Source organism: Pseudorca crassidens, chromosome 18 (assembly GCF_039906515.1).
Source record: "Pseudorca crassidens isolate mPseCra1 chromosome 18, mPseCra1.hap1, whole genome shotgun sequence".
In the NCBI taxonomy this organism is placed as follows: Eukaryota; Metazoa; Chordata; class Mammalia; order Artiodactyla; family Delphinidae; genus Pseudorca; species Pseudorca crassidens.
The window spans coordinates 72825959-72843020 of NC_090313.1; the positions used below are offsets into that span (position 1 = coordinate 72825959).

The 17062-nt window shown below is 48.7% G+C and overlaps 1 protein-coding gene across 1 annotated transcript in view; it reads right to left on the reverse strand.

The window, feature by feature from the left end:
- Positions 1-5543: 5543 nt before the first annotated feature.
- ALOX5AP (arachidonate 5-lipoxygenase activating protein) overlaps positions 5544-17062 on the reverse strand; it is a 30569-nt gene continuing 19050 nt past the window's right edge. The window contains exons 3-5 of the mRNA XM_067713523.1: positions 14796-14866; positions 11105-11186; positions 5544-5993 (exon numbers count right to left, since the gene is read on the reverse strand). Coding sequence (XP_067569624.1) covers positions 5831-5993; positions 11105-11186; positions 14796-14866 — 316 coding nt within the window. The 3' untranslated portion in view covers positions 5544-5830. The remainder of the gene's footprint in view (positions 5994-11104; positions 11187-14795; positions 14867-17062) is intronic.

Below are 17062 nucleotides of genomic sequence, written 5' to 3' on the forward strand. Positions count from 1 at the left end.
CACACCAGTGGAGAATCCCTCACTAAAGTAAAGTGGAACATTTCAGAAAAGTACACAAGCAACTCTCAGCTTCCTGGAGACCCACTTCCTTTCTCTGCCCAGCCTCTCCCATTTCATGTTTCAGTAACAGCCCCATAGAACGGAAGAATGAAGGCAGGGAACTCATGGAAGGAAGGGCTTTGAAACACAAGGTTAAACTGAGATGAGCTTCAGTCATTAGCTCTGCTTTCTGTGGTCCCCATTAACCCAGGTGATTGAAAGGGCAATGGAAGGATGTGTCAGCTGAATCACAGAATGCTATTGAGGTTTTCTTCCACTCAGTGGGCACGAACTATACACACACACACACACACACACACACACACACCCCTTTCCCTCCGGCCCCTCCCCCAGCCTTTTTCAGAGGCTGGAAATAACAAGCCTCATCCAGCCGCATGGCGTCAGTCACACCGGCCAGCACTCTTTTCATCTGTCACTGGCCGGTGCATCCACAAGTGTAAACATAATTGGGGTGAGGGAGGGAGGCAGTGTGCCCAGTGGGCGTGGCCTCCTGGCTCCAGGTGAGAATCGACCTTTCCGGACAGTGCTGTGGCCATAGCACTGACGATGAAAACCGAGCATATACGCGCGGCAGCAAGAAATCACGCACCAAGTGTTCATTCTTTCGCTCTCTCGTGGACTGGGTGAGCAGATGTTTAGTCGTTGGATTCTGAGAAGGCTTATGTTTCATTATGTTTATGCAGTGGTTTCCACTCTATTAATAGCATGTCCATTTTTGCAGCAAACTTCCTCAACCATTAAGGCCAATTTCCATTAAAAATTGTTTTCAAAAATTATCCAGAGAGAGACAGAGTTGTTGCTTTTCTCTAGATAGAATTTCTGATTTCCTTGAAGCCTATGCTGACATCTTTCAGGCAAGCAGGAGTGTGCCAATTTGCGGAGCTGCAGGAAATGTTAATACGTAGGCTGGTGACAATCTGTACTACCTATCGGCACAGCATCTAAGTGCATAGGCCAGGGTAACAAGAAGAAAGGAGGATAAACTTCTCCTGGGACTCTGGTCGATTTGTGTGCCAAGTGGAATTTTTAATTTGGAGAGCAATTCTGCAGAAATGAACAGAAACTGCTATCTAAACATTTTAATAAGAATAAGTCCCTGAGCCAATATGCAATTGAGTGCAGTGCTTTCTAGTAATTTCATTTATACAACAGCTCCACAAGCTGTTTCTCTCTCCATATTCAGATAACCCTCGCCTCTAGGGTGACCAGAAAAATGATATTTTAATAATGGGCCACATCTGTGATCAGAAATATTTAATGAAACACTCTCATGATCATATGGGTAACAAGCTTCAAAGAACTCTTTTCTAGATTTAGACAGGACCTGTTCGCTTCTTGTGGTAATTTTTCAATATCGTCTGCAAGGAATCGTTACCCAAAGACACATGCTTGGCCTGAGGTCCAGCGTTTTTTTCAGCTAGGAGAACTTGCTGGCTCCCACAGAACTTCTGGACCGGTGCTGTCCAATAGAAATATCGATACAACGCAAGCTGCATATGGAATTTAAAATTTTCTAGTCATCACATTAAGGAACGTAGAAAGAAACAGGTGCAATTAATTCTAATTAATGAATGAATGCATTTTGTTTAACACAACGTATCCGCAAGATTATCATTTGGATGTGTAATCAATATAAAAACATTCTTAATGGGATATTTTACATTTTTTATATTACGTCTTCAAACTCCGGTGTACGTTTTCCATTTACAGCCCATCTCCATTCCGACAAGCCAAGTTCAAGGGCTCCATAGCCACGTGTGGCTATCGTATTGGGGGGCGCAGCTCTAGAGCAAAGGGTTCCTGAAAAGGTAGTCTGCAACCACTCACATCAGGAAAACCCTGAGAATCTGAATAAGAAGGTGAATTCCTGGGCCCTGTTCATGACCTACCAAATCATATCTCTGGGGGTGGCACTGAGGGATTTGCAACTTTTAACAGCTCCGTAGCTGGAGCTTTGCTTAGTAAAACTTGAGAACATCCGTTAGGCTCCCTGTCCGAACTTATAGTCCTTCAGATATCACCACCACAGCCCTCACTGTTCCCGACCCAGGCTCCTCGCCTTGCGCAGTCAATAGAAATTGACTAGAGGCCAGACAAGAAATTCAGGCAAGGCTTTACCGGGGCCCCTGCTGCAGCAGCGGGGAGGGAGAACAAACAACAGGTTCCCTTGCTTGTTCGTTCCCGAGGCGGGGCAGGCTTGTTTCTTACAGGGGGTGAGAGTGAGGTGTGTCCAGGGGTCGGGCCGGAAGGGTGGCTTAGGGAGTTTGCCCACCCCTTAGGTGGTGGTGTGTGCAGGGGGAAGGCTCAATACCCTGCTTTTGCTCCGGGCTCTTCAAAAGTGGCGGTTGAGTTTGTTTTGTTTTTTTGGTCTCTGTATCTTCTGGGTCCAGAATTTGCCCCAACTGCGCATGCACACAGTTATTTTTAGTCCCATACAGTTTCTCTCTATTTTGTAGCTGGAGGAGAGGTGTGTCCACGTGCAAGCACTGCAGCACCGCAGCAAAGGGTCCAGGTCCCAGGCCTGTCTCACCACCACACATCATATAAACCAGGAGATACAACCTCACCACCCAGTCTATTCTGTTATTGGCTCACAAGCGTCTCTTGAGCACTGATCATGCTCCAGCACTGTTCTCGGCAATAAACAATGGGGGGGGGGCGCACTTCCCTGGTGGCGCAGTGGTTGAGCGTCCGCCTGCCGATGCAGGGGACACGGGTTCGTGCCCCGGTCCGGGAAGATCCCACATGCCGCGGAGCGGCTGGGCCCGTGAGCCATGGCCGCTGAGCCTGCGCATCCAGAGCCTGTGCTCCGCAATGGGAGAGGCCACAACAGCGAGAGGCCTGCGTACAGCAAAGAAAAAACAGAAACAAAACCAAAAAACAATAGGGGTGTTGCTCTGGGGTATTTATTGCTCTGGGGTAGAGCAATAAACAATAGAGGCAGTGTCCCTGCCCTTTGGAAGCTTATATTCCAGTGTAGGAGGCAAAGAATAAACCAGGGAAGGGGTAAATAAGTGGTCTGATTTCTGGTGGTGATGGGTACGGACAAGAAAAGCGGGAAGGCAGGAGGACAGGGGGTGAGGCGGAGGAAGGATGGGCTTCTATGCAGGCGCAGTGCGGCGGTCTTGGGGGCTCTGGGAAGAGATGACCACAGACACTGAATGAAAGGATGAAGGGAGCCCCGGAGCAGTCTGGGAGGAGCGCACTGCGTTAGAGCCGGCAGCGCGACGCCTGTAATAGTCAATGCACTTGACTTTAAACGTCGAAGTGCGTGGAATTTCATTCTGCAGCAACAGAAAACGAATGTAGCAATAATGAATATAATAAATATAGCAATAATAATCTTCAGCACTTATTATATGGTAAACTTATTCAGTTGCTTTATCTCATTATTCCTCGCAACACCCCGTAAAGCTGGCACAGTTATTAGCCCAGTTTAGCACATGGGAAGACGGCACAGAACTGAGGACGTGACAGAGCAGGGGTCCAGCCGAGGCCGGAACTCTGCAGAGAGTTTGGTCACTGTGCACCGCTGCCTCCTATTAGGGGCGGGGTCCCTCACGCAGGAGCTCTGCGCCTGAGCGCCCCTTCTTCACAATGTGGAGGAAGGCTGCTCTACCCACGTCTCATCCCCCTGGTGCCTCCGCCCTGCCCAGGCCACGGCCTGCAGAGCCTCCTCTGATGGGCCACCACATTGCTTCCTCTCCTGCCCGCTGCAGGCCCCATGGCCAGTTTGGCCTCTGGGATAAGGTGCCCCCAGGCTCCACTGGGCATATTATGGCCTAGCCCACCCTTAGGGTGACCGACTCTTCTTGGTTTCCCAGGGCTGTCCCAGTTTTAAAAACAAAAGCCCCACCTTCCAGGAAAGCCCTTGGTCCCAGGCAAACTGGGATGATTTCTCACCCTACCATCCTCTGAACCAGCCGAGGCTGAGGTAGGCGCAGGGGCCACTTGCATCCTGCAGCTTGCCGTGACCTTTCCTGTCACCAAGATGAAAAGAAAGGCCCGGCTAGGATACTGAGTCCTGCTCCCGCCCCGAGAGCTGAGAGCAGAAGCAACTCCACTGAGGCAACTGGCTCCTGCTGGATGTGGGGTCTTCAGCCCGGACCCTCAGACAGGCTAGGAAACCGTGACCCCGTGAGGACTGTTCCCGTGAACTGAGAGACCTGCTTGCCTGGAGCATCACGCATGCAACACGTTGATGCAGACATCACTGAGGCCAGACTCCACGTGCCCGTCCACTCTGCTCCCAACAGGAGAGAGCCGGGGGGAGAGTTGGCCCCCATCCAGCCCCATCCTCCCTGTGATGGTGACCATGATGCAACTCGGCTGGGGGTAAAGGGGGCTCATCTACTGCTGGTCACCTCAACTGAGAGCTCAGTCCCGATGAGCTGGGTTCTCTCCATTGGGTGTCCTAGACTCCTGAGCACACCCTGCTGTCTTCCAAATTGTGCTTTTTCTGTCAAGGGACAGCAGGTGTGACAGTGGTTGGACAATTACGAATCTGTACCTGATACGGGAAATGGCTCCACACACATACTTTATGAAGTATTACCAGCCAGTGACCATGAACTCATGCACTTACTTATTCATTTGTTCTGCTAATATTTGGGGACCCCCACGATGGGTCTGGCATCATCCTAGGCTCTGACACTGAGTTACAGCACATTTTAAACTGAATGATACAAAGAGTGCTGGGCACGAGGCTAGCACATAAAGGTACCAACCTAGTTCTCGTGGGGTGTGGGTAGGGGGCACACATTCAACAAAAGATTCTCAAGGAAACAAAAGGTTCTTAAGGAAGTCTGTTTGTCCATAGGAAGGATTGTTTGTTTGTTTTTGCATTTATCCCCAATTTATTTATCTCATTAAAACTGTTAGAAAAAAGTCTTGATCTCATACGACTCACGCCTACTGTCCCCTACAATACGTCACTGTACAGGACTTTTTCTGAGTTCCCAAATAGTCTGAGCCATTGGGTGCCTGCTATGTGCCAGCCTCTAAGCTTGGCACAGGAAAAGCAAAATAAACAGGGACATTCAAGAGCTGACGATTTAGTGGGGATGGGCGGCACATACTAAAAACACCTTGACGTTGCGATATGGATTTGCTGCGGTTGAGACGTGCACAGGGTGCTGTGCTGGGGGTCAGGGGCAACACCAGACCAACCTGGAAAAGGCAGTCTTCAGTTGTGTCCTGTCTCTTTCTTTGTTTCGTGGTATTTTTTTGCCACTTAAAAATTTTCAAATAATACATGAAAATATAAATAAGAGATTAACACTTACTCCAAATCTCTTCACCCAGAGATAATCACACTTGACCACTGGTGACCTTCCAGGTGTGTGTGTGTGTGTGTGTGTGTGTGTGTGTGTGTGTGTGTGTGTGAAGACAGCGTATTTTTTTATCATCATCATTAAGGTCAAGGAAAACAACGCAGTTATTCAACTGTAGCAATTTACCCACGTAAAACTCAACCACCAGCCTCGCATATGTGTCTGCATTTTATTTTAGGAAAACATAAATCGGGTCACAACACATCTTCGGAAAGCAGGATAAGGAAGAAACACACAGACGGGATCTGAAGAGCAAATCTGGTGCCACCGTCACGTTCCAGGGCGGAGCTGACATGAAGATATTCTCTTCCAGGAAAAGTGAGGTTCGCTCAAGCTGCAAAGCCCAGAGGGTCAGCAGATTTACAGCGTCGTTTAAAGGGTTGAGTTAGGACGGCTTCTAGGGACTGATTAGCTGAGCACACCCACCCGGAATTCAGTTAGGGGATGAGGAGGAAGGGGGAGATGGTGGTGGCGATCGTCTTCATGTAGTTTTCAAAGTCACTTCCGAAAAGGAGGACGAGGAAATAGTTGAGTATCCCAGCCAGGGACATGAGGAACAGGAACAGGATGATGCGTTTCCCAAATATGTAGCCACGTGTGCTGGAAAAAAAGGGAGAGAAACTGTAGAGGCAGCACAAATGATACCAAGTTAACAAGAAACGCCATCACGTTGAGGTACACGGGCTTTAAATACAGCTCCTTTTACTCAAGAATGCTCCATTTACTTTCTATGAAGGATGGAAGTGTCTTAGCTACTATTAGTCATTGAATCTATTTCAAAACCGAGCTAAGAGAGCCTCACGCCCATCACCATTAGGGCTCTGCTCTCCGGCTTCTCAGTGCCATCGGCACGCCAGCTCCTGGACGGCGTGAGGGTGGTGGCTTCTGCTGGTCAGCGGGGTTCTGACCGGGGACTAGGAACCCATGGGCTGCCTGAGACCCTCTCCAGGAGCGCCTGTGGGAGCTGTGCTGGCCAGCGTGTAGCATGCAGGGCTTTCAGGGCCTCTGTGTGAGAAGATGGTTTAAATGAGCCAAGAAGCCTGGTGGCATCTAAGCGGTGCGTTGGCATCCGAGGGCTCGATCTAGTCTCCTGAGCTGCCTGGGAATAACTCATGTTCGCACTAATGAGAGCCAACCCCCAGCACTGGAAGGCAGGCCCTTACAATTGAAGTGAATCAGGGGAGGGAGACGTTTCCTCGCCTTCTCTCAGAGGCTCAAAATCCTAAGCCGCTTGGACAGAGCATCAGCTGGGGTCAGGAGGCGTCTCCCCAGTGACATGTGACCACCTAGCTGTGCATAGGGGCTGCCCTGGCTTCCTCTCTCCCCTGCAGCATCCTCCTGTGACGGCTGTGGCTGGTCCATCTGTGCAGCACCGGCACATGTGGAAAGTCCAGCCAAGTGAGTCTCTAAGGCTGTTAGTAAAGACCCCGGCGAGGGGCCCCTTGGCAATCAGGAGTGCTCCCCGAGATCAGCCAGCTCAGCTAAACAGACGCCTTAATGCTGCTTGGCCCTCGTTTGCTACAATCAGAGAACAGAATGTGGCATCCACAGGCTCGACGTTAGAAATTTTATCGTTTTGAAAGGGACCCCAAAGGTTTATAATGCATCTCCTAATATTCCTGTGTCGAGCATTTGAAAATCATTCCACAGTTGAGCATGAACGTCCTCGCTGCCCACAGTGTCCCGTGCACCAGCAGCACAGACACCTGTTGGAAATGCAGAATCCCAGGTCCCTCCCCAGATCCACTGGGTCAGAACCTGCGCCACTGACGAGCTCCCTCTGTGACTCCCGGGCCCAGTAAAGTCTGGGAGGCACCGCCCGCTGCCAGCACCCTGCTCCTTTTTAGCCGGCTGTGTTCCCCTGTCTTTGGTTTCCTGTTCACGGTCCTGCTCAGGAAGGGACACATTCTAGCTCTTTGTTGGGGAAAAAAAAGTTTGGTCCCAAAAGAAAAGCGAGCTGAACTGTATCTCCCGCATTCACGTCATACCGCAGAATGACTATTTAGAAAGAGGGTCTTTAAAGAGAGGAAATTAAGGTCAAACGAGGTCACTGGGGTGGACCCTAACTCACCATAACTGGTGTTCTTATAAAAAGAGGTGAAGACACAGACATGCACAGAGGGAAGACCACTGAGGACAAAGGGAGAAGACAGCCGTCTGCAAGCCAAGGAGAGAGGCCTCAGAGGAAACCAACGCCCCTGACATCTTCGTCTTGGACTTCCAGCCTCCAGAACTGTGAGAAAACGCGTATCTGTTGTTTAAGCCCCCCAGTCTGTGGCACTGTGTTATGGCGGTCCTCAAAGACAAATACAGAGAATTACCTGCTAATGCTGATAAGGAACTGAAAATAAAGCAAACGAGTCTATTTTTCAGCCAGAGAACAGAGGCTTCAGAGAAATTAAATTGTTAAAAGTCAACTATTGTGACTCAGATTTCTCACACGAATGAGGCCACCATATGCTCATTACAGAAACAAGGAAAAGTGATTTGTGAAGCTATTTCAGAACCTGCTCAAGATAAATCTGTGGTGAAGGATGAAACGGGAGTACCTCCTGATGAAACAGTGGTGTTCTTGATTTGGGTAGGAAGTTTCTAAGGATTCGAGGCATAGCTCCCCTAAGGAGATGGGCCTATGGTGCTTTAACTCTTCCCAGACAAGAACTCAGCACGCTGTCACGTGCAGGGCTACGTGTGAACGGGGGGCCCCCCCGTCCAGCCCTTCATTCACTGCATTTTTAAGTCTCAAGCTTGGAGATGGGCTTTTGAAAACTGTGTCCATTATCATTTCTGTAAGCTCAATATTTGGGGTCTTGCACGGTGCCCCTGACTCTGGGAGATTCCCAGGTCTCTGCCATGCTTACTGTTATCACCTCACAACTGACACAGTACCTGCTCAGAGCAGGTGGTCAGTAAAGGTCCTGAATGATGCTGAGTGAACGAGGGGGGCGTAGGCAATGAGGAGAAGGTGGGCTTGGGTAACCGAACTCACAGGCCTCGAGTCGCAGCCAATCTTTGCCCAACCAGCTCTGAGCTGAGAACTTCAAATTGCAAAGAGGAACGTAGTGGGAGCTCCACCAGGGAACAGGGCTCTGAGGGACAAGCAGACAGAGCAGCCTAGATGCCAGTCAGGTGGTAAAAGGCACATAGTCTTGTAACATCAGGCCAACTGCCATTGAGTTTGGGCCCAGATAGTAGCTCAGAAGGAAAGGGGAAGAAACTAAAATTCACCCTACACTGCAGTGTCGTTAAGGATGCTACTGACGACCTAATCAGGACAGGGAGAAAGGGGTCACCGTGTAAGGAGAAGGACTGAGAATAAGAGCCATAACTTCTAGGAGGAGTAAAGGAGACAGATGTAAAATTCTTGCAGGGCAGCCTGAAGCCGGAAGGCGAGGAGTGACTTACCCACCCACTGGACCAAAAATGACACTGGAACTTCTGCAGGGGTCAGAGCCAAAAGATGATCTAGAGCCCAAGGGAGAAGGTTCTGGGGAAGGATCTCACTGAGCAGTAACCTCCACGTGCTGGTGAGGCCAAGAACTAAAGCAGGTCTGGAGGGTATTAAGGCATCTGCAGAGTCCAAGGGTGACACAGCCCAGGGACAGAAGGACGGGGGAAGGAGAGGAGTCTACAGCAGAAGAGGGATTAGCAAGCAGTTTCTAGAAGGCAGAATTAAAAATCCCCTTGACCTGGGGACTTCCCTGGCAGCCCAGCGGTTAAGACTCTGCGCTCCCAATGCAGGGGGCATGGGTTCGATCGCTGGTCGGGAAACTAAGATCCTGCATGCCCCACGGCACAGCAAAAAAAAAAAAAAAATCCCCTTGACATGACCACAGAGGCCCTCAGGCTATATTTTGGTCTAAATTAGGATCAGACACTTCATCTAGTGTGTCTCGTTTCTGCTGATGACAACTGCCCAGAACACTGTGTTGAGACAGTATTGTGAGGCCGTGCTAGGTCTTGGCGGGAAGGAGCACGATGATGACTAGTAACGCATGTGCAGGGGTGGTGAGAAGGGTCCAGCACTGGCACAGACAGTGGGCTAAGGGGCGATGGGATCTTCTTCCCACCACCTGATGGGAGGGATTTAAGCGCACAGGCCTCATTTCAATGAGGTCCAGAGACGCGTCCATTTTTAAGTCTATTGTCCTGTTGTGTATTCTTGTTCATTCCCTAGTAGTGACTACCTTGGAAATGAAAAGAGCCTGTGGGTAAGCGGACATATTTTGTCATGTCCCACAGAGTGTCTTGGAATTAAAGCAACTTTAAGGGAATTCCCTGGTGGTCCAGCGGTTAGGGCTCCATGCTTTCACTGCCGTGGCCCCGGGTTCAATCCCTGGTCGGGGAACTAAGATCCCGCAAGCCACGTGGCATGGCCAAAAAAATTTAAAAATTAAAGCAACTTTAAGATCTCAGGCAAGTGGTGACGGATAAAGAGGAGACCAGTGACTGGGCTGAATTCCTGGGACTTTGGGGGAGGAAGACGGGGCTTCGGGGGGAGCCAGCCGGGAGAGCAGAGCCCCTCATTTCATTGATAGTTACTCTGCCCCCTTCGACTCTGGACGACAGGTAAACCTCTGGGGAAAGGCAGAATAGCGGTTTTCCAGGATAAAGAAGAATAAAGAATATCACTGAGGACAGCGTTGATAAGGATGTGCGAGGTAATGGAGTCGTGGTTTTAGAGGATAAACAAAAACGCCGCTAGAGAGGAATGAGGGGGAGGTGAGCTTGGAGGAGACTTGCTGGGGGTACCACCATTCCTCTCCAGCTGCAGCTGACCATCCAACCACCGGAAGTCACTCAGCTTCGCAGGCCCCCGGGGTTCCCCAGAAGCAGTGCTTTCACCTGGTGACCTTCTGGGATGGCACTGCCTTTGTCACCGCTGAAGGAGGCTTTCTGAATGGAGAGTCCCTTATCCACTAGAGGGGGCGCTATTGTGAGAGACAGAGAGAAGTGAAGCCAGACAAGGGAGAGACATGGAGCCGGAGGCTGGGGTCAGCGTGTGGGCGGAGCTCCCAGAGCATCTTCCCAGCCTTCAGAGCCCATCAGGAATTCTGATCGCTCAGGAACTGGTGGAAATTGTAACTCAAACATTTCTTCTTCAAGCATTATCATTTATTTTACTAAAATCCAGCCTTCCCAACCCAGGTCTAGGGAAAGTACAATTGCCGCTTTGGGCGACATCTGTAAGCAGCGCAGTGGTGACTCTATCCACTGGCTCCGTCTGATGCCTGCTAGTGCATCTTACTTTCTCAACATTCTTTCCGCTGGTCCCCGGATGATCTGTTACTCAAGGGAACTCATCACAAGGTGCAAGCTTTAGTTCTCGTTTCTCTAGGCAAACAATGAAATGTTTCACTCACTGGAGGCTTTGGGAAGCCAGACAGAGACCGTCATTCAAGCCCCAGACTCTGCAGGGTGGGAGTAGAGGGTGTGGGGTTGCAAAGAATGCGTTAAAGCATCCTTTGTGAGCCCAGCACCGTGTGGGGGAATTTTTAAATGGGAAAACTAGTCGAGGGCCCCAGCTGTATTTCAGAACCAGCAAAGCTCAAGGAGAAAAGGACGAGGGGTCCTAGTCGGCCTCCGCCCTCCCACCCTGAGTGGTCCCACAGGGCCTTAAATGGTAGACGGAATACTGTTGTGAATGACCACTCTTCCAGCTGGAAAAGTACGACTCCCTGCACGGTTCTTAAACAGTCCCAATGGCCTACCTCTGCGTTCTCTCCCCCAGGTAGCCAACAAAGTACTTTTGCCTCACAACCAGGTACATCAGTCCAGCAAAAGCCGCAGGAACTAAGTGGAGAAAGGAAAACACCTTGCGTTAGCGTCGCTGACACCAAAGCATGCTAAGTTAACCCAGTATTAATACAGTCATTATGCAATCAATGTTGGTCACGAAACTGAGCAGAGGCCTCAGCTTCTGCCAGTTGGGGCCGATGTGAAGTTCAGCAAAGAGCCTGCAGCTGGAAGAAACCTGAGATCTTTAATAATAGTCATGTTGCGAAGTAAGTCAGAAACAGAAAAACAAATACCGCATGCTAACACGTGTATATGGAATAAAAAAAAAAAGGTTCTGAAGAACCTAGGGGCAGGACAGGAATAAAGATGCAGATGTAGAGAATGGACTTGAGGACATGGGGAGGGGGAAGGGTAAGCTGGGACGAAGTGAGAGAGTGGCATGGACATATATACACTACCAAATGTAAAATAGATAGCTAGTGGGAAGCAGCCGCATAGCACCGGGACATCAGTTCAGTGCTTTGTGACCACCTAGAGGGGTGGGATAGGGAGGGTGGGAGGGAGACACAAGAGGGAGGGGACATGGGGATGTATGTATATGTATAGCTGATTCACTTTGTTATAAAGCAGAAACTAACACACCATTGTAAAGCAATTATACTCCAATAAAGATGTTAAAAAAAAAACTCAACAGAAAAAATAAAACAAAACAATCTAGTTAGAAATTTAACAAAAGACATGAAAGGTATTTCAGCAAAGGGGATGTACAAATGGCAAAAAAAAAAAAAAAAAAAGCACATGAAGATTACTCTCATTAGACATTATAAGGAAGCACAAATTAAAACGATAATGAGACATCACTACACACCTATCAGAATGGCTAACAAAAAATAACGATGACACCAAACACTGATGAGGCTACATATTGCTGGTGGGAATGTGAAATGTTACAGTCTGGTAAAGACTTCAAGAATTTCCTACAAAACTAAACATGGAATTACCATATGGTACAGCAACTGTACACTTGGGCATTTATCTCAGAGAAATAAAAAATTATGTTCACATAAAAATAATAAGAATAATAGTCATGTTACCCTGTATTGGCATCACGGTGTAGTTTACAAAGTCTTTTCAAACCCTTCATCTAATTTGAATCCTTTTCACATGATTGATACCATCTTTTCTATTTCCAGATGTGGAAACATGGGCTCCATTGGCCAAGGGGCTTGTGTAAGACTGTCAGCTTGTAAGTGTGTGTGTGTGTGTGTGTGTGTGTGTGTGTGTGTGTTTGGGAGGAGAGCTGGACTTGAACCCAGAGCCCTGCTCTGAAGCTGGTTCTCTTCAAAGTACGCCCTTCACCTGTGGGCCTCCAGGAATTGCAACGTGCAACCTTTTCTGAACAATTGCTACAGTTCAGGAAAGATCTCTGGGGAAAGAAATGCCCTTTGCATTCCAGCCAAATAACCCCATGGAGTCCTGAACGCTTGGAGCTGAGAGTTAGGAAACCCAGCCCCACCAGGACTATTACGATCTGGAGCTAATGCTTAACTCATTCCACATCTGGACAAAGGGCTGATTACAGCTTTCCTACCTATCAGGAATTAATATGCAGGTGAAACAGAAGTATGGGTATAAAAGCTCTGTGAAAACCCCCCAGCGTTATTCAAATACCAAATTAAGTGCATTAACCAAGCACTTTTTATGCGTCACGTACTGCCCGAGGCATACCGGGTACTCTGGTCTCCGATCCTCTCCTCTCTGAAGGTCACAAAATTGTCACAATTCACAATTTGCCTTGGACAAAGTCTTTCCTGGTTGGTCCCTTCCGGGTCGCTCTGCTCTAACTCACCGACCCATCTCTCTTTCACTGGGAGCTAAGGTGAATATAACCTAAAAGAAACCAGGGTGCAAAGTGGCTGAACCCCTTGCCCATATGCAGGGAACGGCGCCCACCTCTGGTGTGGACCTGGGCTGCTTGGAACACCAGGAGAGGTGTCGTGGATTCAAATCCAGGGTCTAAAATTCTCAGGTTTGAGCAAGTTCCCCTGGGGTTTGGGTTCCTGCTCTGTAAAGTGATGGGTTTGGGCTGGGGCTCCTTTCACCTAAAAAATTCTACAATCTACCATATTCATAGGGAGTGATGATTATTGAACAGGGGTGACTGACACTTCTGTCTCCCAGCAATGCCAACACTTGCTTTGGCAGAAAATGCATATTTCCAGCACCCTGAAACCCCTTCCAACTCCCTTTGTATTTAACTAACCAGAACAACTCCAGATTCACCTGTATCAAGTATCGTCTAAGACATAAAAGGAAGCATCTCTCCTACTCTAAGTGTAGTTTGACTTGACTTTTCAAGTGAGGCCAGACATGTTTCTTATTTAACTGAGGACAGAAAGTGGGAAATAAAGAGTGAGCTTACTGACAGCCTTACAGCGCACATGATATTCCTGAAGTGGTTTCTGCTACCATCCCTCACCTCTCTTCTCTCTCACTGCACCTTATTCTTTTCCTTCATGGCATGTCTCACTCTTGGCAAAAATTTATCCATTCATTTATTTTCTATGGTCCATCTCGCCAACTGCTGTGTGCTTCACCACCATCTCTGTTTTATTTATCGCTGTGTATCCAGGGACAGGGCTTGGCACATAGTAGGTGTTCAATGTATATTTTTATGGAAATAAATAAAGTAAGAGGATACTTGTGAAAAATCCAGGATTTAGCCTGAAAGACCTGGGCTCCCATCCTGGCTCTGTTATTCACCAGCTAAGCAACCTTGAAAAAGTCACTTTATGTCCCTGAACCTGTCATAAAGTCACTTTATGTCCCTGAGGGTCCTCAAAGGTAACAGGGGGAAATAATATCTACTTTACCTACTTTATAGAATGAGTGAAGGCAATAAGGATGAAATCATTTATCAGAGGACGCTAGTGGCCTTTTGTCATGCACTGCTGGGCCACAGCATGGAAGCCGGCCAGGTCATGCCGAGCCTTCACCAGACACAGGGCCAGTCTCCAAAGGGGACCAAAAATACCACACAGGGACTTCCCTGGCGGTCCAGTGGAAGACTCTGTGCTTCCAATGAAGGGGGCGCGGGTTCGATCCCTGGTCTGGGAACTAGAGCCCACATGCCGCGTGGCACGGCCAAAAAGAAAAAAAAAAAAACCACCACTCAGGTTTCCATTTAATTTTAAATCAACTCTGGGGGTCAACGTGCTGAAGTCAAGACGGTGGGCTGCTAAGAACCGGGGAGGCTGGAGACCTGGACAGAAGAAGGATCACCATGCAGAAGCCGACTGGCAGGACAGCCAAGTGACAGCTGGCCCAGAATAGACCCCTCGGGCGCCCTCATTTAGAATGCCCTTGCATCTGAGCTAACGCGGCTTAAGGATTCTGAGTCACATTTAGCCATAAACCACCCTTGTCAGCGCAGCCACTCTCCACCAGCCACCAGGGGGCCAGCATTAGCGATGCATTACCGCAGGGCTCCGCGCGGGCGCCCCGACCGCTGAAACACAGCCTCCGGAGGGTCTCGCCTCTCCAGGGCTTCATGGATTGGAGCTGGAGGTCAGGCGAAGCCTTTTCAGCAAAAAGCCTGCCCTCGAAGCTCCTGGTGATGCATCACGTTTCAGAAAGAGAACACGCAGGAGAAGCCTGGGTTACCTTGGCTGCAGAGAAGCCCGGCGCTCCAGAGCGTGACGAGGAAGGTGGGGTACGCATCCACACAGTTCTGGCTGTAGGATAAACACACAAGGGGAACCGTCAGAAGACACGCTACTGCCGCGCAGTCTGAAAATTACCCGAAACCCCGAATTAATCATCACTGTCGCGCACAGCACAAACCCCATTGATAATTCCACTGACCTTTACCTGATAAGACGTCAGAAACAGACAGCGGTGAGTGTAAAGCGGACACGTGTTCGGAAACCATCCACTCCCCTCCTCGGTGGAGCCGCTCGGAGACCCACTTTCTTCATGGATTCGCCTTGGCAGGATTCCTGTTCCCGGTTACGCCAAAGCGCTTCTTGGAATCGAAAAGTGAGCGCTGCGGACAGCAGGTTGCTGGAGCAATGGCCTTGTGCAGGGCTCAGTCCTCACGCCCGTGCTGGTGTCTTACACCCTTGGTCTCCTTTAAACTCAAGCAATCCTGTGAGCACACATGGTGACTGCATGCGTTTCCTGGGGCTGCTGGGACAACTCGCCACAAGCTCAGTGGCTTAAAACAAGACAAATTGATTATCTGGAGGTCAGAAGTCTGGGATCGGTCTCATTGGGCCAAAATGAAGGTGTCCACATGGCTGCATTCCTTCTGGAGATGCATCGCTTCTGTCTCCTTGCTTTTCCCAGCTTCTAGAGATCGCCTGCATTCCTTGGCTTGTGGACCCTTCCAACCTCAAAACCAGCAATGTCTGATCATGTCTTCTTTGCGACACCAACTCTTCTGCCTCCTTCTTCCACATTTGAAGGATCCTTGTGATTACGTTGGGTCCCACCCAGATAATCCAGAATCATCTCTTAAATTGAACTTAAATTCAGCTGGTTAGCAACCTTGATTCCTCCTTGCCATGTAACATAACCCATTCACATGTTCCCGAGATTAGGATGTGAACACCTTTGGAGGTCATTATTCGACCTACCACAATTAGTCTCATGTTTCAGATGAGAAACTGAATCTTGGAGAAGTTGAATAACTTGCCCAGGGTCACCCAGCTACAGAGTAGCAAAGCCAGGATTCACAGCCTGGTCAGTACGACTCTAAAACCAGGTGTATTACCTCTTCGACTCTACAGGCACACCTCAGAAATAGCGTGGCTTCAGTTCCGCACCACCACGATGAAGCAAATACCAGATAAAGCAACTCACAGGAATGTTTTTGTTTCCCAGTACACATAAAAGTGATGTTTATGCTATACTGTAGTCCACTGTATGTGCAATAGCATTATGTCGAAAAAACAAGGTACCTACCTTAATTTAAAAATATGTTATTGCTAAAAAATGCTAACCATCATCCGACAATGCAGGGCTGCTGCAAACCTTCAATTTGTAAAACAAAGAAAAACAAAAAACCCCACAGTGTCTGTGAAGCACAATAAAAAGAGAGATGCCTGCATTAAAGCAAACAGCAAGTGTTCTCAAGTTTACAGCCTAGATCAGAACAATCAACATGTACATCCATGGAAACACAACACAAGAAGACCCAAAAGAGGAGAGCAATGCAATAGAGCAGGAAGGATTTCGTCCCCCACCTGACATTAACCTGCTGTTTGTCACTGGCAAAGCAATCTCTCTGGACTTAGTTTCCTTACCAGTTAAACTAAGAGACTAATACAGAGTAACTGAGATCCACTTAAGCTCTAAGAGTCCACGGTCTAATGTACTGGTTCTCAAGGTGTGGCCCCTGGACCGGGGGTCACATCAGAATCACCAAGGAACTTGTTGAAAATGCAAATGTTAATGCCTTCCTTGGACCTAAGGAATTAAAAACGCTGAGGGCGGGCCCAGCAAGAGTTTTAACAGCCCCCCAGGTGATTCTGATACGTACTCAAGTTTGAGAACCACTGGCCTAAGGTAATTCAAACTGTATAGGTAAAAGCAAAGATGCAATTTTCAAATTACATTTGGCCTTTTATCCAAATTCCTTCCTTGGATTCTTCATCTGGATCTTTCCTGATCTGGTTCTCATAGAGTTCCTCCTAAAAATCAGCCTTGAAGCCTCGTTCAAACCAATAGGATCTCACGATTCAGCTGGTACCACTGAGAACCCTGGAATGACCAGCCTTTGGTCTGTCCCCTGCAGAGAACCCAGAGGTTGGGTCACGGGGGCCTTCAGATCTTTCTGATGGTCAAAAAATCCTTTACTGGAGAAGTCAACAAATGGAAAAGGTAAGAAACCAATGTACCCTGTCCTGGATAGACACAGATAGAGAGCC